Raw genomic sequence first — 24,958 nt, 5'->3', positions numbered from 1 at the left:
TATTACTTTAATAATACAAAATTTGTAAAACATTTTTCATATGTCCTGAATATCATAATTTTTATTACAAGATTGGTTTTTTAGTATTTGGGTTTAAGTTTTACTATTGTTTATGATTAACAAATCTGGAACAATACTTCATGATATTAAGTTATGTTATTATTTTATCGTAATTGAAAATAAGAAATTTATGAAAATAATCTTTGAGCTAGTAAAACTCTCCTCCTCGTTCTCATTGCAAGGAATATAAATAAATAGAATGTAAAATTTATGCCCTCGATAATGAAGCAGGCTTATATAATTAATGTATGATCGTTTGAAAGATACCGATTTTAATTGTCATTAATGAACAATAGTAAATTGAAACGGTGATGTAAGGAGCTTTAATTTTATCAAGATTAATTCAATTTGAAAAGATTAAAAAAGGGTGGATGAGAAAGACATCGATGCACTGGTTTGTAAATCGTAGCATAATACATCTTCAAATCTCATCGTAGCAGACATACTAAGAGACTATGTGAGCTCTTTAATTTTTATGAACAGTTCCTTAGGCTCGGATGCTTCGCTTCTATATCTGGAATGATGAAAAATAATTATGAAAAAAGGGGTTCATTGTGTACCGCAGGCGGCTTGGTCAGGGTAGTATGTGCATTGTGTATCTGTATATATGTAAGCGCGACGTTGCCGATATTCCAGAGTTTTCCATTTCTCCTGAACTATCTGGCCAGGGCGTGTTGGGTAAAGGAAAAAGGAATGGAGAGAAGCAGGAGAGAATTGTTGGAATGGGGATGGGGGTGGAGGTCCAATTAAATATGGCGTCCATGGTGGGGTGTGGCGATGAGCGCATGCGCGTTGCATCTCTGGAATCAAGTTTTAGAACGAGCGTTAGAAACACACAGCTAGTGATTCAGAGATTCAGGCCCTGTCGTGCAAGAAACCGGCCGGCATCGAACGCGACCGGCGTTTTCCAAATAAAGCTTCTCCAGTTTTATAGAAAAAAGAATAGACACATAGATTTCTTTCCTTTTTTCAATAATTCGGTAAAACAAAAATACGACAGTTGGTTTGTTGTAAAAGTAGCTAAACTTATAAACAGTTCGGTTGATAAAAGACAAAAACGGAAGTAAAAAGTTAAATCGCTCGAACGCGCGGTTAAAAATATTTGAAAGTATTCGTAATTCAAAAACAAATAAATGACAATGGCTACGGAGACCGAGAACAACGCACCGTCTGGTGAAACAAAAGACATTAAGGATGTTAAGGAGATAAAGGAAGCTTTGAAGGACGAGACGCTGGACAATAAACAGCAACAGGAAGAAACTAAAGATGCGTCGACTAAAGAAGTTGAGAAAAAGGACGAAGCTGCAGCACAGCCAGAGACGCCGGCACCAGCCCCTGCTAAAGCCTCATCTGTACATAAAACCAATTTTGAAAAGGACATCGTTTATCTATATCAATTTCCGAGAACGCCATTACTACCATCCCTTTCACCCTATTGTCTGAAGGTTGAAACATGGCTGAGAATCAACGGCATCAAATACGAGGTAAGTTCAGCAAAAATAATCCTTCGTGATTTCTCCTTTAACGACGTACGTATATTGACGGAGGAAACAGGTTTTTTGGAGCGTCATTGCCTCGCAAAAGAATTGCGAATTTCTCCTTATTTCTCTGATTATTCATCGCTCCGTATTGGAATCGAGTGTTCATTTTTACAATTTTTGAAGTTTTTCTTCTATCCCCCCCCCCCCCCCCCCCCTACGACGACGCACCCTATTGGGCTGCAATCCCGAGCCTGGGAGTCGGGAGTTTCGGGAATACCGGGAAAAGGGGCTGCTGCTGGCAGCACTATGAGCACGAAAAATCGATTACGTTCTATAGAACGTTCCCGGCATTGTTTGGGAAATCCTACTGTTTCACCATCAAATCTGTATCTGCGATTTATTCCCTTACGATATCACCGTCTGTAAGGCATGATATTTTTGATTTATCGCCACGTGATCTGAAAGGAAAGTCAAGGGAAAAAAGCAAGATGAACAATTATTCTCTGTTCTCATACCGATATGTGCAGCGTAATCCAGATTTACATTCAATAATACGCATATCATCAACAACCTCCACCCTAACAATTATTGTAATAAGAAATAATGACTAATGCCTTTTATTTTCACAAGACTTGAATAACAAGATAATTTTTAAATTGCGCACAAATCCCAGTCTCATAGTATTTGCCGTTACAATTTTCAATAACCGATCAATTGATCGATCAATCGATTATAGAATCTGTGCCAAAATTGAATAAAAGAAAGAGCATTAATAGAAATGCATGGATAAGAAAATAAAAATAGCCCGAATCGGTTGGGATGGCAAATATTATACTATACCTGCTGCGTTGGAACAAAATTAGGCTATGGAGGAGCAATTTATCAATATCGTTAACTGACCGTTAATAAATTCATCTGCACATCATCCCGCAGAGCTTTATACAACAGGAAATTGTTTCGTGTCTCTCATCGCTAATACAATACTTGTCACTGGGTTAAAAATATTATTGGCTGTTTGAACTACAAGGCAAATTAAAAACGCAAAAATGAATGAGAAAACATTCATGAATTGTTCCGATTTTTGTCTGTTTTACATATCACAGGTTAATCAAAATATATCTCGATATAATGCAATCGATTACTGTACGCATAGGTATGTAATCTGCAATGCCAATAAATACATGCGTATATTATATACGCTAAATATTTAATTACAATTCTGGATAACCGCACCCTGCTGCAACACATACCACATATGAGCACACGCATAATCATGTATGTATGTACACATATGTATGTATAATGTACGTGACGATTATAATGTAGCGCATTCCATTGTCACTTATTTATAATATCATTATCATTACAAAACGACATCACCGCGAAACACGACGTAGTATTAAAATAATCATGATGATTTTTTTAATAAAAATAATAGTAATAAAAATAAGAGAAAGAAATGCAGTCATGCAGCTGAGAAAAGTAAATTATCCCCTGTAGTACTTATTCTGTCTTTCTAATTTATTTCTTTCTTTGTTTTATTCGTTTATCATAATCATTACTATTATAATTTTTTTTTTTTTCAATTTTTCATGATTCACTATAAGTTAAAATACATGCGGGCCCTACATAAAACGTATGTCATGTAGACGTATGGAAATGTATATACGAGACATACTATACGTGTACACATATATATTCATAGGTACATATGTTCTTTGGATAAATAGGAGGGCTTTTAAATATGTGTAAATGAAACTTGCGTCGCGCTCACCACACTTTTGTGTCTTAAATTAGACCCCCCCCTTTCGGGCTTTGAAATGCATTTTATATACGTATGAACATATGTATACTATATTCGACTTACTTTAAATGCATCTCCTCATCTAATAATAATATCACGTGGTAAATAAAACTCAAAAAAAAAAAAAAAACATATCAGAGTCTGGTGAAAAGATTATTATATTTTTGGTACGGTTGTTCGTTCGTTATCTTAATTCGATTTGTTTTTTGTCTCTTTTCTGGATGAACTTTTTTTGTAACAGATTTTCTAAAGAGAAAGTAATCCTTTTTTCGACCTTGATATATGAACATTTTCGACGGATCGCTGTAGCCGATAAATTTTTTATTTTTCATTCGCGTTTTGATTTGGTCCTATAATTGTCATTCCGCGGTTTTGTAGGATACAGTATATAATAGCTATACCTATACTTGGGGAAAAAATGTGACACCCAGTAGATATTTTGTACACATATATTAAGCATGCAGGGAGTAACTTTTAGTTGCTGGTGGGAGAAAATGGAAGAGAGAGAATGCACCGGGTTGGGTCGTACCACGTATACGAGGGGCTGGTGAACTCCGTTCGTTCGTTTCTCAGTTTCTTCGTTCAGACGACCTGACTCAAGCTTTCATTGTCAGATACCTTGAAAACGAAGTTATAATAATATAACGTTGGATTATATAAAATGAATTCTTATTTATCAGCATATACGTATAATTAATGTAGAGTATAATTAATATAATCAAAGTAATCAATAAATTCAGGAAGCACATGAGCATTAGTATTTACGCTGACCTCCCCCACAACGTGAATACAGTCGCGGGGGAGCGAATCAGAAAAACAAGGAGAACAATTTTTACATAGTTCGGGGGCCGCCGAAAACGAGGCGTAAAAAAAATATGGGGGAACTAGGAAAATCTAGTTTAGTGTGGACATGGACAAATAGGATATACGCAAGTATAGGGGAACGCAACGAAAACCGTATACCTCCCAGTGCAGGAGCTACGGGGGAGCAGAAAACGCTGCACTCGACGCTGCCTCTGCTGCAGCTGCGTGCTCTGACCTTCGCTGCATTTTATGGTGTACATAATATACATACACATACATAAGATATATGTATATATAATAATAAGAAGCCGTGCGATGTGCTCGAATGCTTGTTGTAACCTTGCAGTTTGTCCATGATACCCTCGGTCAGAGGATGCATCTTATATGTATGGTAATCAATGTCGCTTATCTCCTGGTTGAAAATCGAAGGTTATTTGTTCATTCTCTTTAATTTAGTGTAATTCAACAATATAATAAAAGATGCGAAGACACGTGCGTAATGTTTCGTATACATATATTTATTTATTTTAATTTCATATCTTGGGCGTGGTTCGAGGGCGACGCCATCGGTTCTTTATTTATTTATTCACATGTGTACATAGCTGCAAGATATCGAAGAACTCCAAATTTTAGATCCTTCGTTATGGAGTTTTAGTTATTTCGCCGGATAACTTTTCAAAAAGTATTTTTAATTTCACGCAATTGTACAATAATCAACAAAATTAGAGATTAAATATTTTCTATTTTCATATAATGAACAGTGGAAGGGAAAAAAAAAGGGATCGAAAAGGGACCGATATGTACAGAAAAAGCCGGGTAGAAGGGCAGAAAAAATTCCTTATCTAATCGAACGACGGCGACTATTTTTCGACGAGAATTTAAATCATCCTGCATACCATATATGAATGCATTCTACGAACGCACATGATGGTATGCATTTCATATATAAATGCTGCAGCTAGCCATGGAGATAATTGTTTTTTATATAACGATCAGGAGAAGTGTAGATAAGAGAGTTATAAATATCCGTATGTATATTTTTTTTAGAGAATAGTACGTTAGAATTCTTCAGAATTAGAGCCTTGAAAAATTATACATATGTCACACAGTGTGTAATTATATTGAAGAAAATTTTGATTATGAATTTCTTTTTATCGAAGTCTACAAAAGAAATGGAAATAAAAATCTCTATCGATTCAAATCAATATAGGTGTAATATAAGAATCGTGTAGTTAAATATTTAAATATTTTTTTCCTCATATTTTAACTTGCTCGTTGGTTTTAAAACGAGGATGGTACGCATATCTATATTTGTAGTGGACTGCATTTTTACAATTGCGACGTTCCTTCTTTCCTTCTTTCTTTATTTCTTTCTTTCTCTCTGACTCTGAGAATAATGATGTTGATCACGATGATGGTGATGATGATTCATACCGCAGATTGCATTTTTATGTGTGTGTAGAGAGGCTCCTTTCACGAGGCGAATGAACCGCTGCGAGTCGCGGCGCACTTCTATATATGTATATATAGATACGTATACATTTATTTATATCTGTATAAAGATGGATGTATAAAACGAAGTATATATATTATATACACTACATACCTACACATAAAACATACGCATACGGATAACCTCAGATACCTACTCTGGTATTTCGACAAAACTTCCGGTCATCATTATCATTATTATTACCCTCGTTATGATCAGTATAATTACTATTTTTCGTTTTGTTTATTGTTATTGTATCGAAAATACGGAATTAGTCATCAAATTTTTTTAATATCTCATTATGTTTATCAGAAAAAAGATTGGAAAATTTCATTCAAATTTTGTGGATCACGAATGATAATCTTACTCCAATATAATCGTTGTTATCCCTTCAACGTAATGCGTCGTAATTTAATTTATATGATTAGGTATATGGGTACATATTTATGTGTACACGTATGATCGGCAAATGAAAATAATGAATCGGTCGCATCTGCTGCATCACGTCCTCGTCGCATTCTGATGCAGTATAAATACTTATGGAAGATTATTCAAATTAATCATTTTATCGCATCGGTATGAATTACACGTGATATATCATCGCGGCTATATTGTACACCGGATATCGTACCGACGACGAGACGCTTCTGTAGCCAATACGAAATGTACACCTACCTACCTACGACGCTGTATTTTCTATTATTATTATCCGTATCAATATTATCATCATTAAAACTTTTACAGAATCATTAACATCGGTTTTTTAATGCACACGTATGTGCTCCCCGGATATAATATAAATGCGCAGTGTGACAAATTACAAAACACGCATTAAATATATCAATAACTGCGATTAACTAAATCGAGCATAAATCTTTTGTTCACTTATTCATATCATATATATTTATTATTCTTTATTTTGGGAAGCGAAAATTTTTTTTTTACCATTTCCATGGACATGATCTCATAGAAAATTTAATTCTCTACAGAAAAGCTCTGATGTGATTTTCTTGTGAACCTACCGAGTAAAAAGTTATTCGACTTTGAATACTAGTAACTAATTGTCATTTACTGACGATAATCGGCCGTTTGGAAAATGGATATTCAAATTTCTTCATCAGAAACTTTTTGTAGAAAATTAAATGTAAAATCAAAGTACGAATCTGGGCTTGTGGGAGGATTTTTTTTATATTCACTAAAAACTTTTAAGACGATAAGACTTTGAAAAAAAGATGTTTTTTTTTTTTTTTTTTTGGGCACCCTATAGCGTATGTACATTATTATTTGCTGCAAATTACCACTAATGAGAATGATGATGATAATTATTGCGATGACTGAAACAAGGTGGTTCTTTTTTTTTCTTGTGGTTTTAAATTTCACACCCGTAAGAAACCGCCTTGTTCTCCACTCTCCTCCCATCGAATACACGTTGTTATGTACGGTATCTGTTATGTACGTACAATACATACGAACATACGTGTATGTACGTACTTTTTCACTCCAGATATTATTCAGTATATAGGAATATTTTCTCTTTGCGACTGTGAATCGCAGAAAATAATTACAGTCGTAGTATATTGTTCATGTAAAAATTGCGCACCCTGAGAACATGAACGTTGATGAAAAAAAATTGCAAATTTTATAGATAATTGAAAAATTATCTCTTCAAACGGATCGATACCATCATGCAAAATGAATTTTCCAATGTCAATTCATATACTATATATGTGCATATATGATGTCTTTAATATTCTGCACATAATACAATCAGATTGATCCCCTGACCTTCTTCTTCTGATGCTGCAACAATTACATTAACTCGATATTGCGTATATAATGTAGATATATATAATAATAAGATATGTGTAACACGTTATATGAAGAGAATTGAATTCAATTATAACACATACTTATAATGTCATTCATGCTTTGACTCAATGAAAGGTATCCATTCCAATAGATAAATCGCGATTAGAAATTTCGAAGAGTAAAGAAATTTAGGAAATAAATTCAAAAGAAAAAGGTACCAGGTATGACGATTCATTCTTCAGTAGGAAATAGAATATTATGACCGAAGTTTTGTCAAAGCAAAAAAAATCATGAAAAATCATGGAAAATTATGATTAATTTTTATAAAATTGAAATTTGCATTAGACGACCATGCCTATGTATTCATATCGCAGATGATAGCGATAATGACAATGATGAGGTGATGTGACATAGTAATCATGACGGCCATTTTTGTTCTTTCACCACATCCTCATGGCGAACATGTAATAATCCTTCTTATACTGTAGCGGTGCAGTATTGCATTGTAAAACTTATGTACTGTATGTATGTGCTTACACATTTCCCACTATGTACTTTACTGCACCGATCTTGCTGCGCTTTATGTATATACATACTTATATATAGCCGCTTGCTTCTGGTTTATGCTCCTGTTACTGCTGCATACCGCCGCATTACTTTCAATTTACTCTATTATTGTATAGTTTAATTCATTAATCTTCCAATTGAACGGGCCCCTCGTCGTCGTCGGCGTCTTATTTATATACTTACGTTATACCTACATATGTATACGTGTGTAAAGGATCAACGATAAGATGCCGACGCAGCAGAAAAATATTTTATCTATGTATATACTGCACTAATGCGTTAAACTTTAAACACACATTACTATAAATAAAATTCCACGTACGTTATATTTATGTATATATACATACATGTATGTATCTGTAATACGAAGTTGAGATCAAAGGTTAATACGAGACGGTCTCTTTTGACGTTTTCATCAAAAAGAACTGTCTTATATTCCTTGTAATTTCAAAGTACACGCGTTAAATTAATTCCCAAGTTCTTCGCTGGTTTGACGTTGAAAATTTTCGAATACCAATGATCCACGATATCGCGCTATTCGAGAACATTTTCAAGTTTTCTCTACTTTTCCAGTAAAATTGAAATCTCGAGGGAAATGGAAAAAATATACTCCATTTTCGTGAGTTTCAAAATTCATCTATGGCTTCGTGTACCATACTTACATATAGCTTATACCTGCCCAGTATACCTGAGTATTTTCAGTACGTATACAGGTACAAAGCTAGCCGGTTGTTAATCGTGGTGTTAATGAGCGCTAATGGTCTAGTCGTCGCCGGCTTCATCGCGTAGCGCTTTCTTAAAGTGTAATAAACTTTATGTATACATACCTATGATTATGTTTGCACGGACGAGGTGAATTATATACATATTTGAGTGCAATTTTGGATGGCATAGATTTAAGGAAAATTTTATCTTTGCAAATCCTTGAAAAATGACAAGTTTGGGATGCACTGTAATATAGAAAAGTGAATATATATTGCATGTATACATAAAACTGTCCCAACTGACGAAACATATTATCCAGATTAGGATATATTATGTGTATATAGGTGTAGTAAAATGTACATATATACATTTGATAGTCGTAGGAAATGGAGGATTGAATATTCTCAGGTAAAAATTTTCTAAAATTCATAGGCGATAGAAATTTCTCCGAATCCCAATTTCGGTGAAGATAACGTTATTCGGTATTTCTATATTTACCACGTACAAGCAACCTTCATTTCCGAATTTTGTCTTCTATTTTTTTTGTCGATCACAGCAGGATAATTTGAACGCATATTACTGCAGGAAGGAAGAAAAACGCTCTACGCAAGATTTCCAAATGGACGTCTTGATATTACTCGAAGTTTTTGTTCAATAAATTTTTTAGACGGTGTGCCTCGATGCGGCTTCTCGACTCGTTATGCTCCACATATCGGTGGTGTATCTTGTCAGGGGCGCTCGGAGATATGAAGAAGAATGTTTTTTTTCTCAAATTGAAGTTAAAAAAACGAAGGTTGAAGAAAGCCGAGCTTGGTAAAAAGTGTAAAACCCGTAAAATTAAAATTCCTGACGATATAGTCAGGAAAGTTCTTACAAGCCATGTGCCAAGCAGATGTGGAGCTGAACCCGGCCATAAGATATTTTACAGACACTGCATGAAATGCACTAGCTTTCAAAGTTCACGTTAACATTCGTAAATCATATTCATGCACTTACATTTCGTATTATATTATAGTATTTGAAATTGAGAAGAAACCAAGAGAGAAATTTTTTTTTCATAATTAATTTCGACGTTAACTAAAGTAGACAATATTAATATACCCAACATGCTACACTCACGATTAGTTACAATATCCTATTAACAGATCATGAGATGAGAACGTAATTTGCTGAACATTTTTTTTTCATCCGTTTGGTTTTTACGCCAGACATAATATCCGTTGAATGCACGTATAGATGTAATTAGAAGGATTATTTGAATTGTCGAAAGCGGAAATGACCTGTACCTTTTTTTATTTCTCCTTTTAAAAGTCCATGCTAGGCTCTGGTTGAGTAGTTACTCACATCCGTTTGATTATTCCGTATATTTATAAATTTTTTTCTTTTTTCCTCATTTTCTTCTCACGGGCTATGTAGAGCTTAATATTATGTTCTCATATTTCTATATTTTTCGTTAGGACTGTACTTTACCCTGGGAGGGTTCGCGGTTGGTTGGGTGTCCCATATATACATAGACCTCTCCTGCATTAGTCACGTTTCAGCTTATAGATATATAAGTATATATACATACATATATTACATATAGATCCTTATAGAGGGTATAGGTGTCAGTTTGGAGTCGGTCGTTGGATCGTATTTCCGTTCGTATACGATACGTATGTACACTAGGTATGCAACGTGTACTACATTCATCAATCATCGATCGCATCGTAATTGAAGATATTCAAACATTTATGGTCTGCAATTCGCTGTACGGGGCATTCCGTTCCATGCATACGTGTACAAGCGTACGTTTGTTGCAGAACGGTAACTTTAAATATAGCGTTCTGAAAAAAAGAGGTAGAATAAAGGAATGAAAAATTTTGTTGAAAAATAATAGAGTTTCAAACGCATCAAAGGGAATACACATTTTAATATCCATATGTCACGTCCGCTGGTTGTTGCACTTTCGAGTCAGCCCTATACAGGGTAATGGACGAGAAACTATGAAAGGTGACTCACCTGAAACCTAATACTCGACGGTTTAGTTGTTCACGAGGGCTAAAACAACCCTTGTATTGTGCAAACAACAGAAAGAAAATCGTATACTTATACGAATATTATGCTATCCTACTTTCTTCGAAGTTTTTATGTTTTTCTCAACACTTCGACAGCATGCCTGACACGATCAGTTTTCTTATTTGGAAGTAATTTGCTCGTAACATTAATAGAAAGAGGTATGATACCCGTCTTTGGTCATGGGGAAAAATTCTACAGTCCTTCCTTGTTAGGATTAAAGTCAAAGTTTTGAGGGTTGACCGGTCTTCCCGAATTCAAAATTGATCACAATAATCATTTGAGAGTTCTTGTGAATCTGAAATACGCATCTGGGGGTGTGTTTTTCCACTGCCTTAAATTGTCGACGGGGGTTGGCAGACGTGTTTGGATCGTGCAGGATAATATCGACTGTCCCGGTTGCTGTGTGCTTGTAGGGTGGTTTTCAGGGTGGTAGACAGCGTGAAAAGAGAAAAGAGGGAGAAAAGCTGCGCTGCTTCAGGGTGGCTGAGGGCAACGGCATCGCCGTTTTCATCCCTTACATTCATTTCAATTTCTATCTCACCCCCTGCTACTCTCCGATCTGCTATTTTCTACGCCACATCAAGCGAGATATTTTTCAGTTCGTGCACATCCGATTGCTGTAGATGATGAAGATGATTATATAATTGTGACGCGAATTTCTTCGATCTTTTTCTGATTTTCTTGAAAAAAAAAAAATAAATAACTAAATGAAATCGTGTTCGAAGCGTGAGAAAAAAATCATTTCTCGCGATCCTCCGATACGACCGACATGAATAGGACAAGAAATTATATCTTTCAATTATACTTTCCTTTGATGAACGTGCGCTATATTTGTATATCGTGTTGAAAATTTGCTTTGTTCATAATGAATAGGATGAATAGTCGGTCAAATAACCCCTTTTTCGAAAGCTTGTCGTACATACAGAGTCGGTCTGATACTCACTAACGAGTCAAACTTGAAGGTTGGTGGCGAAGGGGAACAGGAAGGGAAAAGCAAAAGCTGCCTGAGCTGGAAATCCAACGATCAATACGGTCGTCGGCGACGACACAACGTCGTTGTCGGCGGCGAGGTGGTGGCAGCGTTGCCAGGCAACGGAAGCTGCTGGTGCCGCTGGGAGTTCATCGCCCTTTCTCCGTCCTCTCTATTCGTCCCCCTGGCTACCCCATCTATTCCTCTTCGTTTCACCAACGATGCTGCGGCTGCTGCTACGATGCATGGGGTGATCCCCCTATCCCTCTTTTTTCCTCTCTCACCACCGACCCTTCTCTTCTCTTCTCTTCCTTCTCGTTTCTTTTCTTCCCCACTTTTCTCTTCCCTTCCCTGCCCTTCCTTGGCCATGCCTACTCACACACTGGCATATCCACCCGCGCCCGAGAGAAAATTCAAAGCAAAACCCAACCCAACTGGGCATGCATGTGCATCATGTATACCTATAGTTGTCGAGATTATTTAATTCATAGCTCGCAAACTGTTAAAACGAGTACGAGTGATACACAAGAGAGCTCGACTCAACTCGTCGCGACTTCAAACTTGGAGAGACTCCTCAGTTTTACCATGATACAAATCATCCACCCACCCACCCACCCTATTTCACAGATTTTTTATCTTGGAATCAGGAGATACATCGGTGCATCGAATACGCAGATTTATAATGAATGATTGATTTTTTTTGTTCTCAGAATGTCGATCACAAGGTGAAGTTCCGATCAAAGAAGGGTCAACTGCCCTTCGTCGAGTTGAACGGAGAAGAGATCGCTGACAGTGCTATTATATTGAAAGAATTAGGACAGAAATTTGGAAAGGATTTGGACGCTGGACTTACACCGGAACAGCGAAATATCTCTCATGCAATGATATCGATGATCGAGAATCATTTCGTATGGGTTGTTTGTTGGTGGCGTACAAAGAATCCAGACTTGGTATTGAAAGGATTCAAAGTAAATCTTCAACATGCACTTGGAACTCGTATTCCTAATGGAATATTGAACTTCTTCTTCAAATTCACATTCAGTCGCAAGGTAAGAATTAAGTTGTAAAAAATTTTGACGTTTTGATGTAGCATGAGCTGTTAGATTTCTTTTTTCTACTTTTTACTATCGCAAAGTATCATGTGTATACTCGGTGGAGCATGACTAATGAATTTAACATATTTGAGTTTTTTTTTTTTCTAACAAGTATTACTGTGTATTAAATCATTCTCTCGTTCATTTTAACTGTGGCTAACCATTGTAAACTTGTGAAATTCAACCCCCAGATATATGAGGGGTTTCAGTGTTTCTATTTCGAATTGTTTCTGTAATGAACTCGTTATCGTTTGTTGTAAATTTTTCTGATTGTCATTTCAACGATTTTTATTTTTATTAATCAATTAATATTCTAATTTATTCATTTATTTTCGTAAACTCGAGTCTTGCAGTTTGGAAGCTTAGTGGATATATATTTAGATATTATAGCAGCGTGTAAGTTGTTCAAATTTAAAAATATTTTCGTATATGATAGGATGAGTGTAGGGAATGAGAATGTAGAATGCAGCGTTATGATCATCTGTAGTGAATTGTAGTTGGATTGGTTTCAGGGTGTGCGAAAAGTAAAGGCCCAAGGTATGGGTGTTCATACCGCTGAAGAAGTCGCTCAATTTGGTTGTGACGATCTGAAAGTTCTCTCCGACATGCTAGCTGACAAACCCTTCTTCTTTGGCGACGAACCAACCACGGTGAGAAAATTTTTACTTCGCCATCTTGAATGCATCGCATCATTATTTGAATTATAACGATGTAATCTTCCGCGATTTAACAATTTGGTTTGCATTACATTTATTTTCAGTTGGACGTAGTCGCATTCTCTCAGCTGGCTCAAGTTCTCTACATGGAAAAAGACACACCTTATACATTGAGGGATTACATGCAGGAAAGTTGCGCAAACCTTGTTGGACATTGCTCACGTATGAAGGAACGTTGTTTCCCAGATTGGGACGATATTTGTAGCACACTCGATCTGAATACGCATTTGCCAAAGCCGGTGAAACAGGAGGAAAAGGAGAATAAGGAAGAAGCAAAAGAGACCAAGGAATCAAAAGAAGAAAAAGAAGGTGACAAAGAAAAGGCCGATAAGGAAGAAAAAGACGTAGAAAAGGACAAGGAGGTTGACGAGAACAAAGATAAAGAAAAAGATGGTAAATAAACTATTTCAAATTAAGTACCGGAGATGTTAAAAAAAGAATCAAAGAGAAAATCAAGAATAAAAGAATAAAAGAGAAAGAGAGAGTGAAAAAGAGAGAGAGAGAGAGAGGGGAAGATAAGAGTTATACGGAGGATACAGGAGAGAGCTCTCTACTTATATAAACTGATACCCCTCCCCCCACGTATATACTACTAATTATTACATCAGTCATTGTCGTCACGATTGTCGTCATTTTTCATCGCGATCGATTTGTTTCGATTCACATCCCCGTCCTATCCCTTTTTCAAATTCTTATCTAGTGTGGCTATTTTGTAAGTGAATTACTTAGATAAAAAACGAAATAAAGACACGGTCACTTGAATAGAAGTTTTTTCTCGACTAAAGTGTATCCGAAATAAGACTGCTGCAATTAAATCAACACTGATCAATGTTAGAAAAGAAGTTAATTGTTGCCATCCATGTTGTTTCATACATTCGAAACGGCATAATCTAACCTACATGTATTCTAATTTTTTTTTTATACGCGTACATGCTTTGAATATAAAATTTTAAAGAAAACATTAGAAAAAAAAGGAAAAAAACAACTAACAAGTGCGATAACATGTCAAACGTAGTATGCTTATGATAACCAACTTACTAAAAAAAAGCACGAAGTACCCCTTTCCATGTTTTTCTGCAAAGAGGGTTTTTTCGGGTGTATTTTATTGTTAGAAAGATGGAGACAAGAGAAAATATTTATCAAATAGAATGGATGTTGTTGTAAATATATAGTTCCTCTGAATGCTAAGGAGAGGAAAAAAAGACAAACAGCGACTAACCGTTATTGAAACAATAAGAAATCAAAAATCGAAAACAAAAATGCTTACAGGATAGCCTCATTAGTCCATTACTATGCGCGTAGATAAAAAACTTAACGGCAACGAAATAAAAAAATTTCAAACCTTTTGTGTATTTTAAAAATTTTTGATGGAACAAGATATGAATAGTAATAATAAATGAAGTAGACAGAATTTAATAATATAAGAGTAAAATTGACGTTAGGTAACCTTTGTTGAAAAAAATTATAAAAATCGAAAAAAATGATAATAACTCTAATAAAATTATCGAAGGAAAAAGAAATAGTTTCAAAGTGGATAGAATCGTAATTAAATATGGATTACGAAGCAAAAGAAACCAAAGCTTGGTATACTTCGAAATATACTCGAATTTATTCTCTTTTTTTTACTCCTTCTACACGCATACCCAACCCTCTTCATTGTAAATCGGGCGTACATGAAACATTTTATAGTTAATATACATCAACGTTCATTTTACTATTAAAAAGAAAAAAAGAAAAAAAAAGAAAAAACGAGTACCGGATAAGTTTTTTTTTACGTTTTTTAAAAATAAATGAATAAATTCAGACAAGCATTGAACGACTCAAATGTGACTATGTATTATTCAAAAACAATTCATATAAATAATTAAATGAATGAATGAATTATATTATTAAAATGATATAAATATACACCCCCGGAACACATTAGTATAAAAAAAAAACAAACAAAGAAAGGAAACAAGAAGAGAAAATGAATACTGAAACGATGGAAAAAATTAAGAAAGAAAAATGAATAATACAAATTAATACCATTTGTAATTTGTAACAGCTATTATATTGTAATCGTTTTTAATGAAAAAATAAATTGAATAAATAAAAAAAATCACACATAATTACATATTTAACGTAAAATGAATAACGTAATAAGCTTTTTTTTTTTTTAATCTCTGTCTGGTTTGTTTTGTGTGTCAATTTGTTGTGCGCGGTACATAGGCTGGGATTATGTACTAGAATGACAGTTTTTCCTATGCAATATTTTTTCCATTTGTTTATTCTTTTATATTTTCAAAGTATAAATTATAAACAATGAAAAAAGGAAGAAGAAATAAGTCAACGATAGAAAAATGCTGCGATTCTAGTGAATAGAAAGAAAAACATCAAAAAAATTAAAAAACGGGTGATATGATTGACCGGTTTCCCTAATGTGGCGCGCGCATGAAACGTCATTACGAATTTGATAAATAAATAAATGAATGAATAAATAAATACGTACATCCATAATAAATACATATACATACATAATAGTAATGAAAATATGGAGATATGAAATGGATTGTATTTAAGTAGCTGATAATATGATCATGATTATACACGTACACATTATATTACAAATTACTGTGTGGAGCTGTTTATAAATGACGACGAAGCATGTATGTTGATTACAACATTATCGTTATTATACATATATTATTATAATTATTATAATTTTTATTATTATTAATTAATTAATTATACTATAATAGTAATTGTAACGATCAATAAGGTTATTATATATACATATATATATATATATATATTGAGGAAAGAAGAAAATTAAAAAAAAAGAAAAAAAAATGGGCGCATGAAAGGAAAAACAAGTTAAAATTGTAAACACACGTAAAAAAAAATAATAATAACAAAATCAGGTAGACACAAAATCCAAGTTAAGTTAGTAAAAGGTAAGGATAATATAAGAATTAATATTATTAATAATTATTATATTATGACTGCTCGTTCTACGCTCGGCGCTACGCAAATTTCATTGTCATTATTATATATATCACCATTTATTAATTATATATATATGAATAAATAAAAATGTGTTTATAAATAAGATGTATGTTGAAATTTGATATTCCTGTATATGGCATGAAAATTATAGACATTTCAGGTTTTAAATATACCTAAGAAAATCGTGAGAAAACAATGTTTCAACTGGTTTTAACATTATTGAACCAAAAGTAGGCACGATATTTTCTTTACCGATTAATGGTTATGATTCGACTTTCCATCGCATAGGAACGGTAGCACGTCAAGTAGGGTTCTGCTATAAAGAAATGACGATTAATTTCTTGTCGTCGAGCCGAATATCAGGTCAAAAGAGGTTGAAGAGGTCGACGATCCACGCCGAACACCCACGAGGTGGTAGAGATTTTTGGCGTGGTTAGGGTACTGTTGTAATATTTGAATTTTGTTTTTTCTACAAGTGGCTAATTGTTTTGCCGCACAACTCTGAATTGTGCAGATTAAAAAAGAAAGCGACGAATAATCAGGGTGAATGAATGTACAAGAGTTCACGAATTTGAGGTGAGTTTGCTACGTGGTTACATTAGGTCCTAGAAATTACATTCAATTCGGTAAACTTGACTTTTGCAAGCTGCTGTGCGAAATGAACAATTATCTCGTATTTTTTTGCTCAGTGAACCAACTATCACATATTGAAACGGAAATTTTAGGAAAGTGAAAAATATTACGTCACGTATTTCTAACCTGACAGATTGTCAACTGAAAGTAAACTACGTTGATAATCAAACTTATGTAAAATACATTTTTATTTTCGATATTACCATTAATATATTGAACTATCTATGATTTTACAGATGGCTGAGGCTCCTAAATATTATGGAAAAAACCGTAGTATCATTAGAAGAATTGGTTCATTTTTACCCTTAAAACCACTCCCCAAAATCTATGTCAGCGTTACAGCTTTACATTCGATGACCAGTTCTATGATTGATGATGACCCAAATTGCAATACTAATGATACAGACGGATTGGGGTTAGGAAGGTAAATTAACTCGATCTAAAATTTTTCAGGAATTAATGATGAACTTAATTTTAATGCACCATGACTCGTTTTTTAGCGGACGATTGTCTGGTAGCAAACCAGATTTATTGGAAACAATTAGTTTTGGTTCTGAAGTGAGATTGCTCGCTTTGGAACAAGAGCTCCAAGAAATGAGGGAAAAAATAGCAACAATTGTACAGCACATCAAACACACTGACGGTAAGCATATTTTCCAATTCTATTTTTGTCATTGTTCTTTATTTGGTGCTAATGTATATATTTTTCAACAATTATAGCCCCCAATGGTATATCAAACTCTCAAAATACACACACGACTGATCCTCCACGTCCACCACCTCCACCACCACCATTACCTCCACCTAGTACGCCACACATAGCTAGAAGAGCTAGTCTACAGGATCACACATCTTCTGATTGGCAAAAACCACCGTTACAACAACAAAAATCAATGGGAGACATACTAAAGGAAATGGATAAGGTTAAATTGAAACCAGTGGCAAGGTAGGCTTCTGTCAATCTATATAATATTTGAGCTTTGAAACTGCGTGTTATTATAGACCGTAACGTGTGTTTTGAATATTTCTAGATCGCCAGGTGGAAGACCTCTTCGGTCCAAGCGGGAAAGCACTCCGAATAATGATCTGCAGGAAATTTTAAGGAAACGTTACAGCGTTGTACAAGTTGACTCACCGAATAGCAAAAACACATCCCTTTCAACCCACGACGACTCTTTTACGAATTAATTAGCCTCTGAAATTTGATATTCATTGTAAAAAAAGAGGAATACTCTGTGAGTATTGTTGAACGTCGAGTTGAAGGTAGCGGCTTACGTCCAATTTTCTTCAGTAATCTATAGACTAATATAGAATTTGTTACGCTTCGGAGGATTACTTTATCTGCCAAAGAGGGGTGCTGTTTCTTGTACGTGATATTAATTACATATTCCTGCGATCTTTCTACCTATTTTAATTTTAATTTTCTCTCGTGTAAGTCACATTATTCCCCCCTTTTCTTCACTTCACTTTTCTTTTTGTTGTACTTGAAGAAGTTAGGCAATATTTAGAATCGCACAGATCTGATGACTAATGGAAAATGCACGAAATGAAGTTGCTCATTGTTTTAACCAAACACTTTTTCAGATGTGAATAATTTTGAATGTATAATACGCACTGAGCAACATAAAACAAACCTACCGCATATTAACAAATATGAGACTATGATGAAATTGTGAAATTTACAGGTTATGATTAAAGGTAGGACGGTTATTGCTCTAGGTTTTGGAGACTGATTACTATCATCGAATGTAGATGTGGAAGCGTGTTTTGTACCCGAGGCTTTTACCAACAATGCGAAAATAAAAAGTTATCGTTACATAAATTATTTTGTCTGTTATATCAATCCTTCGTGTTCTGAGCTTGAAAGTTACAGGTTTAGTTCTAAAAATTGGTTCCTTTCGAATTGAATGAAATGATTTTTTTAGAAAGAATTTTCTCGATATTTTTGTAGAGTGTCAAATAGACTGAGGGTAAATTGAAATTTATTTTGATACCTCTGAAAGATTATCTCCAGTTACTTTATTTTGATGACTGATAATGAAGATCTGAACCAACAAACTCCTGTTCCAACTCCTTGAATTTGACAGTTCACATGTTGTACTCGTGAGCGAATAAATATACGGAATTTCTTAAAATTGAAAATAAATTTTAAAGGAACTTCTGGGGATCGTCTCTTGAGCTAATCACGTTCACTTCTATGCCAACAATATTTTATTGATACAAAACATGATACATTTTCGTGTAAAATGATTAAAAAAAATAACAACTACTCAACAAATGATACAATAAAAACGGGTCATCATTCAGTACAATGGACGGTATATAAATTCTTAAACTTTGATTCCTGCCTTTTGAGCGATGTTCTGGAACTTGGTCTTGTGCAGACCTTGGGGATCGTATTTTTTGGCAAGTTTGGCCCAAATCTGAGGACGCTGTGAAACGAAATTAAAAGAAATCAATATTAATTAATACAATTGTTCCGAATCATCCACACAATGTTCATACAGTAAGATACTAACTTCGTTAACGAGGAATCTGATAACTTTTTCGCTTCCATATTTGTGTTTCTCGCTGCAGTCCTTGCAGCCATTGGCTAGGGCTGATGGAAGGGCCTCTAAAGATAAGAAAATGGAATTAATTAAAAATCCAAACATTTATTCTAAATACAATTGGTTCTCAATGTTATACCTGATTGATTCTTTTCAAATTAGTTCGAAATCGGCAATTCTTTTGAGTCGCAGTTCGTTTTCATGATAACTAGATCTTTTCGACATTTCAAAATTCGAAGTAGTGGATAAAATACAAGAAATCAACACTGAGAGAGAAAATTTACTGAACGATCGGGGTATTACAATTCCTTCGATAAAGTTAAAATATCCGAAAATCTTGGAATACTCAAGATGCAGCAGGATAAAAACTTTTATCACAAATATAAATTTAATATTTACTTTTAAGCTCGTTGCCATCGGGTGTGCAGTTTCCGGTCTCCAAAAGACACTTTACATAATTGTTCAATAATCGATCGCTGAACAAGATTTGATCCAAATCGATGTTGTCGTATTTTGTAGTATAACCGGCGTAAGCAGCCGCCACTAATGCGAATAGGACAATTGCGACCTAAACATAAAAATATGGATAATAAAATACATTTTTTTCCTTGCAAGTAAATGCAAATTCATAATTAGAAAAAAAATATTAGACTGATTATTAAAATAGATGAATTGAAATATCAACAAAAAAATATCCTACCTTCATTTTTATTTTTTACTAATCGTCTTGGACTGGTGATCTGTGAAGCTGACGCAGGATGTTTGGAACTGATGCCCAAAGCAGGTTCCTCAGGAGTTTATATACCGATGTCAGCCGTCATGTCCACGACATGTAATCCGTGCTACTCTTCGTTTGGTCTGTCATTATTTCTAATTATTATTATTTTTTTCGTTTCCTTCTTATTTTCTCCGTTTTTTTATTCCTCTCTCTGGTCGTAGGTACGTAAATATGAACGGTTTTGAATAATGATTAGGCGAATTTTTGAATATTTATGTTTACCGGTACTCTCGAACATCTCGTATGATCATAATATCTATATGTACTTGAATTCGCGAAATTCACTAATTGAACTTTACCCAATATTTGTTATGAGAAAGTTCATTCGCGTACGTAAATAAATTAATAATCAAGTCATTAGTAAGGCAACTGAATTAGTTACAAAATTTAAAATAAATTTAAAATACGCTCTATCATTTTTCATATTTATTGTTCTTATTTTCTTTCTTTAATTTTTGATCGTTCATTTTTGCAAATGTGACTTCTGTTATCCTAAATGTAAAAGATAGAAAAATGTAGAGAGCTACTTTTTTATTGTTATTTTATTATTCTTCAAGTGAAAAAATTTCATTGATGTATTTTTCAGCCTTTCCGGTCCATTTGTAGCGCAGAAATTATATAATACACAACTAATCGAAGTGAATTATTATTGGAACCATTTGTGAACAAATCGAAGTAATAAATGGTATTAAATAGAACGAATCGTGATTTAGCCTTGTTTCGTGATTTTTTGCTACGGATATGAATATGCAAATATATCATGAGAAAAGAGAGAAAAAGTAACGTGGTCTTCGGCTCTTTTAAAATAAATAAATCTACGAATAAATAAATAAACAAATAGACGAAAAAATAGGCAATGTACAAAAATAATTAGAAAATTAGCAAAAATAAAATATCTAATCAATATTTGCGTACTCGCAGAAAATTTTTTGGAGAAATTTTTGCATGACGTCATTGCCTGAGGCTGTGGAATATTAAAGTATAGTAATAAGACGTTCGATTTAAATTTATTTTTCGTTTCGCACATTTCGTTTATTTGTTCTGTAGTTTATTTTTTCAATTTCCACGCATCCGCAGCACTTTACTAGTAAATGAGTATTAGAATTGTAAGACGATCGTATATATTATCGTGAATTAGAAGGTATGAGAAATTTCCTAATGATAATTATTGAGAATATCTTTTTTTGCATAAACTCCATTTATTTTATTAGAGAAAAACTGCGGACATATCGAATCACGTTTTGACGAAATAAAAAACCTAACTTATAAAGTACAAAAAAAGTGAACAAGTTTTACTTATATCTGTATCATGAGCTTCATTTGAAATTCCACGAAAAAAGAGCATTCAGCGAGAAGTAATTTGCCGTAGGCTTATTTCAAATATAAGTGATTGTCGATGTGCGCTGTATGAGCATTTTAATCTTAAACAATTATTCAAACTGGCAGTTTGAGACCCCAATAAATGAATTGTAAAACATGAGGACAAGTAGGAAAAAAAAAACGAAATGAACCTATCACTTTATGTAAAGATTCAGATTGTATTTGCGTCATAGAGCAGAGACGAAAGATGTAAGTATGATATCATATTTTTGCCTGATGACTAAATGATAATTTCTCAAGTATACTTATTAGGAGTCAACGTTAATCTTGCGTTGTTAAGGTTTTCGTCTTTGTTATTATATTTGTCAATTAATAAAATTGATATTATAACTTAACAGATGATGTGCCCCTGCTGAAAAAAATTCGCTACACTTGCCGGTAAAATTCCCATTGCTATATAGAGTTACAAGAAATCTGGTTCAATGACTGCTCCCAAATTTTTTATAGTGTTTTTTTGCCGTTCCTTCGGGTTTTTCAAATCATTTGGGAATACCCAGGCGGGTTGATTTTTCTATTTTGCAAGGTAGATTTGTTTTTTGTTTGATTATTTTTCATAGCGGTCACGAAAGATAATAATATTTGATTTTAAATGCGGTGATTCATAAACAATATTAATTCATTTAATTTTACTAGGTACCGTTATAAAGACGATATTTTTAAACGCTAAATTTACTTGCGATGACAATTTTTGCATTTAAATTTTGCACGAAAGAAACAGCAAATATAGTATGTACGTACATACGTACATATATGTATAATCGGATGTAACGGAACTCTGTTTCGTTATTATCATAATCTTTAATCTACGATCATCTCTTTTTTTATGTTTTTCATTCATTTTTTCCTCAATTTGTATTTGCTGTAATTAACGTAGAATTTCCTGTAGCAATAATTTATTTTTACTTCGCGTGCGATAATAACTGGGTAGTGTCTCGAAGTTCGTTCAATAACAGTTATTACATATGCATACCTAGTTTATAAATTTTGTGCGATCATAAATCGGAAAACGATTGGATAAATTTCAAAATTAATCAAGAGTTGAATAATCGAAGAGCATGGCGCGAAGTTGGAATCAGTTGTCAGATGTTTTTTTCTACAGATTCTACAGACAGCTGTTTTACCCGAGCTGTCAAACAGGCCTCAAACCACGGACCAGACACGAAAGGACCCTCTTCTTTCTAAGAAACATAAGAAACGCATTTGATTCCCTTTGAATCATATGTTTAGTGATTTCATTAATCCGGAATAATGAGCTGTCTAACTCCTTTCAAATTAATCGAATCTTCTTGCGTGATTGATGAGAATTTACACTCAAACTCGATAAATGAAAAGTCAGCTACTTGTCTACTGAAATTGACTGTGAGTGAAAACATTTTTGATTTTCCTAATAATTTTTTCTATTGCCATCAAATCACATCCTTAATGTCTAGGGAGTATCATTACTGAAGCTTTTTATTCAAATTATATCTAAAACTTTCTGGTCTACCTAACCTGATTAGCACTCTAAAATTATGAATGATGTAGGGAGATTCAGTTGCTAACGAATTCCGATAGGTAGCGTTAGTTTGAAAAATATTGACTTTTTCTATTTATTTATTTATTCTCCTTTAGCACTAAACGCAAAATGTCTATTTACAGGTCGAAGATCGAAAAAATTTTACCGTCGAATCTGATAATGGAGAAGATACAACGACAACGAAAAGAGACTACGTCCTTCATCTCTCACCTGATACTCTGGATACTCTTTTAGACGGCCTTACAAGAATTAGAGAACAATTGTCGAACATTGCTAAAAAATAAAATTGTTTTTCCTTCATTCTGCCTTAAAAAGAAATTACAGAAAAGCATATTTATAATAGTTTTTCGCATCATACGATCGAAGACTATGATACATTTACATTAGAAATTCACAACTTACCTTTTCTTTTTTATCAAATTTTTTTTTCCATTTTTCGAGAAGAAGTAGAAGTAGAGTAGGAGACGTTGGAGTAGTTGATCGTTTATTGTTAAATTTTTTTAATTCAATATCTATCTATCTAGTATTTTCCCCTCTCTTTTTCAAATACTACTAGTATTATCATTAGTAGTGTTATTATTGTTGTTGCGTGCGATTATGTATCACTAGATTTTGAATAATAATAAAAAAAGAATTTCTCTAGCACATTTTGATGAAGTTCTTCTTTTCACCTAAAGCAGCTTTTTCTCTGTACCGCATTTGAATCTCATATAGTATATGCGTACCTAATTCTTTTATTTCCTTCGTTTTGATTTTTGTTTTTTAAGCCCTCGTTTCTAAGATTTATCTAAATATTACAGATATTACACTCTATCATGATAAAATCAATTTTTTGTTAGATGTCCAAAACTTGCGACAGGTCGGGGGGGGGGGGGGGGGGGGGGTCGGGAGGGGATGTATGTAGAGGGTTTTCTTTTCTTTTGGTCGTCCGAAAGAATTTGTGGGAACCAAAATAATTTTCAGATCTTCAATATGTATTATCACTAAACTATGAAAATCGATATTATAGAGAGCAGCCTGCCATCAGATTAACGTTATTATTCATCATTTTGCATATTCTCTAAAATCGAAATGTAAGAAGCAAAATAAATAAATCGATAAATGAATGAATAGCGTAAAGAAAAATTATCAGATTTATAGAAAAATCAAATAATGCTTTAATGATTTTTATGTAATTTATATGTACGTATAATGTATCATGTACCTAATCATTGTAAATTTTTCCAATTGAATATAGATAAAAATAAATGAATAAGAAATGAGGTCACGAATTGTATCATGTATAATTGATTGATTCTTTTACTTGCAGTGTGGGGGTTTCTTTAATTTTCTTATGTGTGTTATTTTTTGGAGTTATGTAAAAAACATTTTTCGATGGTGTGTATTACATATGTACGGTACACACATATGTTTGTATGTTAGACATTCACACTTAAGTACATTTATTGGATTTTTCCTTCAGCATTATCAATTTCACTCTCAATTAAAGTTTAATTAAAAATTACCAATAATGGTAGTAATAGTAAGATCATTGGACGGAAAGGCCCAAGAACA

The 24,958-nt window shown here is 33.7% G+C and overlaps 4 protein-coding genes across 5 annotated transcripts; 3 read left to right on the top strand and 1 right to left on the bottom strand.

Moving 5' to 3' along the window:
• The first annotated feature begins 464 nt into the window (after positions 1–464).
• Positions 465–16,651, top strand: LOC105687829 (failed axon connections). Of its 2 annotated transcripts, none has more exons than XM_012403734.4 (4): positions 465–1,544; positions 12,461–12,799; positions 13,342–13,494; positions 13,605–16,651. In XM_012403734.4, the coding sequence occupies exons 1-4, from the start codon at positions 1,194–1,196 to the stop codon at positions 13,959–13,961; spliced, it is 1,200 nt and encodes a 399-aa protein (XP_012259157.1). In that variant the 5' UTR covers positions 465–1,193; the 3' UTR covers positions 13,962–16,651. The 2 variants fall into 2 exon arrangements, with proteins under 2 accessions (XP_012259157.1, XP_012259160.1); XM_012403737.4 differs by having other exon boundaries at positions 506–1,544; positions 13,357–13,494.
• A 235-nt stretch (positions 16,652–16,886) lies between these two features.
• LOC105687764 (mitochondrial fission regulator 2-like) lies at positions 16,887–19,003 on the top strand. Its single transcript, XM_012403638.3, has 5 exons — positions 16,887–17,124; positions 17,418–17,605; positions 17,682–17,824; positions 17,902–18,127; positions 18,213–19,003. The coding sequence occupies exons 2-5, from the start codon at positions 17,418–17,420 to the stop codon at positions 18,367–18,369; spliced, it is 714 nt and encodes a 237-aa protein (XP_012259061.2). The 5' UTR covers positions 16,887–17,124; the 3' UTR covers positions 18,370–19,003.
• A 371-nt stretch (positions 19,004–19,374) lies between these two features.
• LOC105687753 (ejaculatory bulb-specific protein 3) lies at positions 19,375–20,590 on the bottom strand. Its single transcript, XM_012403620.4, has 4 exons — positions 20,431–20,590; positions 20,130–20,298; positions 19,701–19,795; positions 19,375–19,613 (listed from the first exon to the last, which is right to left on the bottom strand). The coding sequence occupies exons 1-4, from the start codon at positions 20,434–20,436 to the stop codon at positions 19,512–19,514; spliced, it is 372 nt and encodes a 123-aa protein (XP_012259043.1). The 5' UTR covers positions 20,437–20,590; the 3' UTR covers positions 19,375–19,511.
• A 2,237-nt stretch (positions 20,591–22,827) lies between these two features.
• LOC105687771 (COMM domain-containing protein 9-like) lies at positions 22,828–24,051 on the top strand. The gene is made up of 2 exons (XM_012403646.4): positions 22,828–23,247; positions 23,527–24,051. The coding sequence occupies exons 1-2, from the start codon at positions 23,137–23,139 to the stop codon at positions 23,686–23,688; spliced, it is 273 nt and encodes a 90-aa protein (XP_012259069.2). The 5' UTR covers positions 22,828–23,136; the 3' UTR covers positions 23,689–24,051.
• Positions 24,052–24,958: the final 907 nt, after the last annotated feature.

This window comes from Athalia rosae, chromosome 2 (assembly GCF_917208135.1).
Source record: "Athalia rosae chromosome 2, iyAthRosa1.1, whole genome shotgun sequence".
Taxonomy (NCBI): Eukaryota; Metazoa; Arthropoda; class Insecta; order Hymenoptera; family Athaliidae; genus Athalia; species Athalia rosae.
This window is presented reverse-complemented; position numbering and strand designations above follow the sequence as displayed.

Coding starts and splice junctions, on each gene's coding strand:
- LOC105687829 (XM_012403734.4), top strand. CDS start 1,194: ATGACAATGGCTACGGAGACCGAGAACAACGCACCGTCTGGTGAAACA. Junction 12,800..13,341: donor AATTCACATTCAGTCGCAAG/GTAAGAATTAAG, acceptor AGTGAATTGTAG/TTGGATTGGTTTCAGGGTGT. Junction 13,495..13,604: donor TTGGCGACGAACCAACCACG/GTGAGAAAATTT, acceptor ATTTATTTTCAG/TTGGACGTAGTCGCATTCTC.
- LOC105687764 (XM_012403638.3), top strand. CDS start 17,418: ATGGCTGAGGCTCCTAAATATTATGGAAAAAACCGTAGTATCATTAGA. Junction 17,825..17,901: donor GCACATCAAACACACTGACG/GTAAGCATATTT, acceptor CAACAATTATAG/CCCCCAATGGTATATCAAAC. Junction 18,128..18,212: donor AAATTGAAACCAGTGGCAAG/GTAGGCTTCTGT, acceptor GAATATTTCTAG/ATCGCCAGGTGGAAGACCTC.
- LOC105687753 (XM_012403620.4), bottom strand. Junction 19,796..20,129: donor CGATGGCAACGAGCTTAAAA/GTAAATATTAAA, acceptor TCTTATCTTTAG/AGGCCCTTCCATCAGCCCTA. Junction 19,614..19,700: donor TCAGATTCCTCGTTAACGAA/GTTAGTATCTTA, acceptor TTCGTTTCACAG/CGTCCTCAGATTTGGGCCAA.
- LOC105687771 (XM_012403646.4), top strand. CDS start 23,137: ATGAGCTGTCTAACTCCTTTCAAATTAATCGAATCTTCTTGCGTGATT. Junction 23,248..23,526: donor CTTGTCTACTGAAATTGACT/GTGAGTGAAAAC, acceptor GTCTATTTACAG/GTCGAAGATCGAAAAAATTT.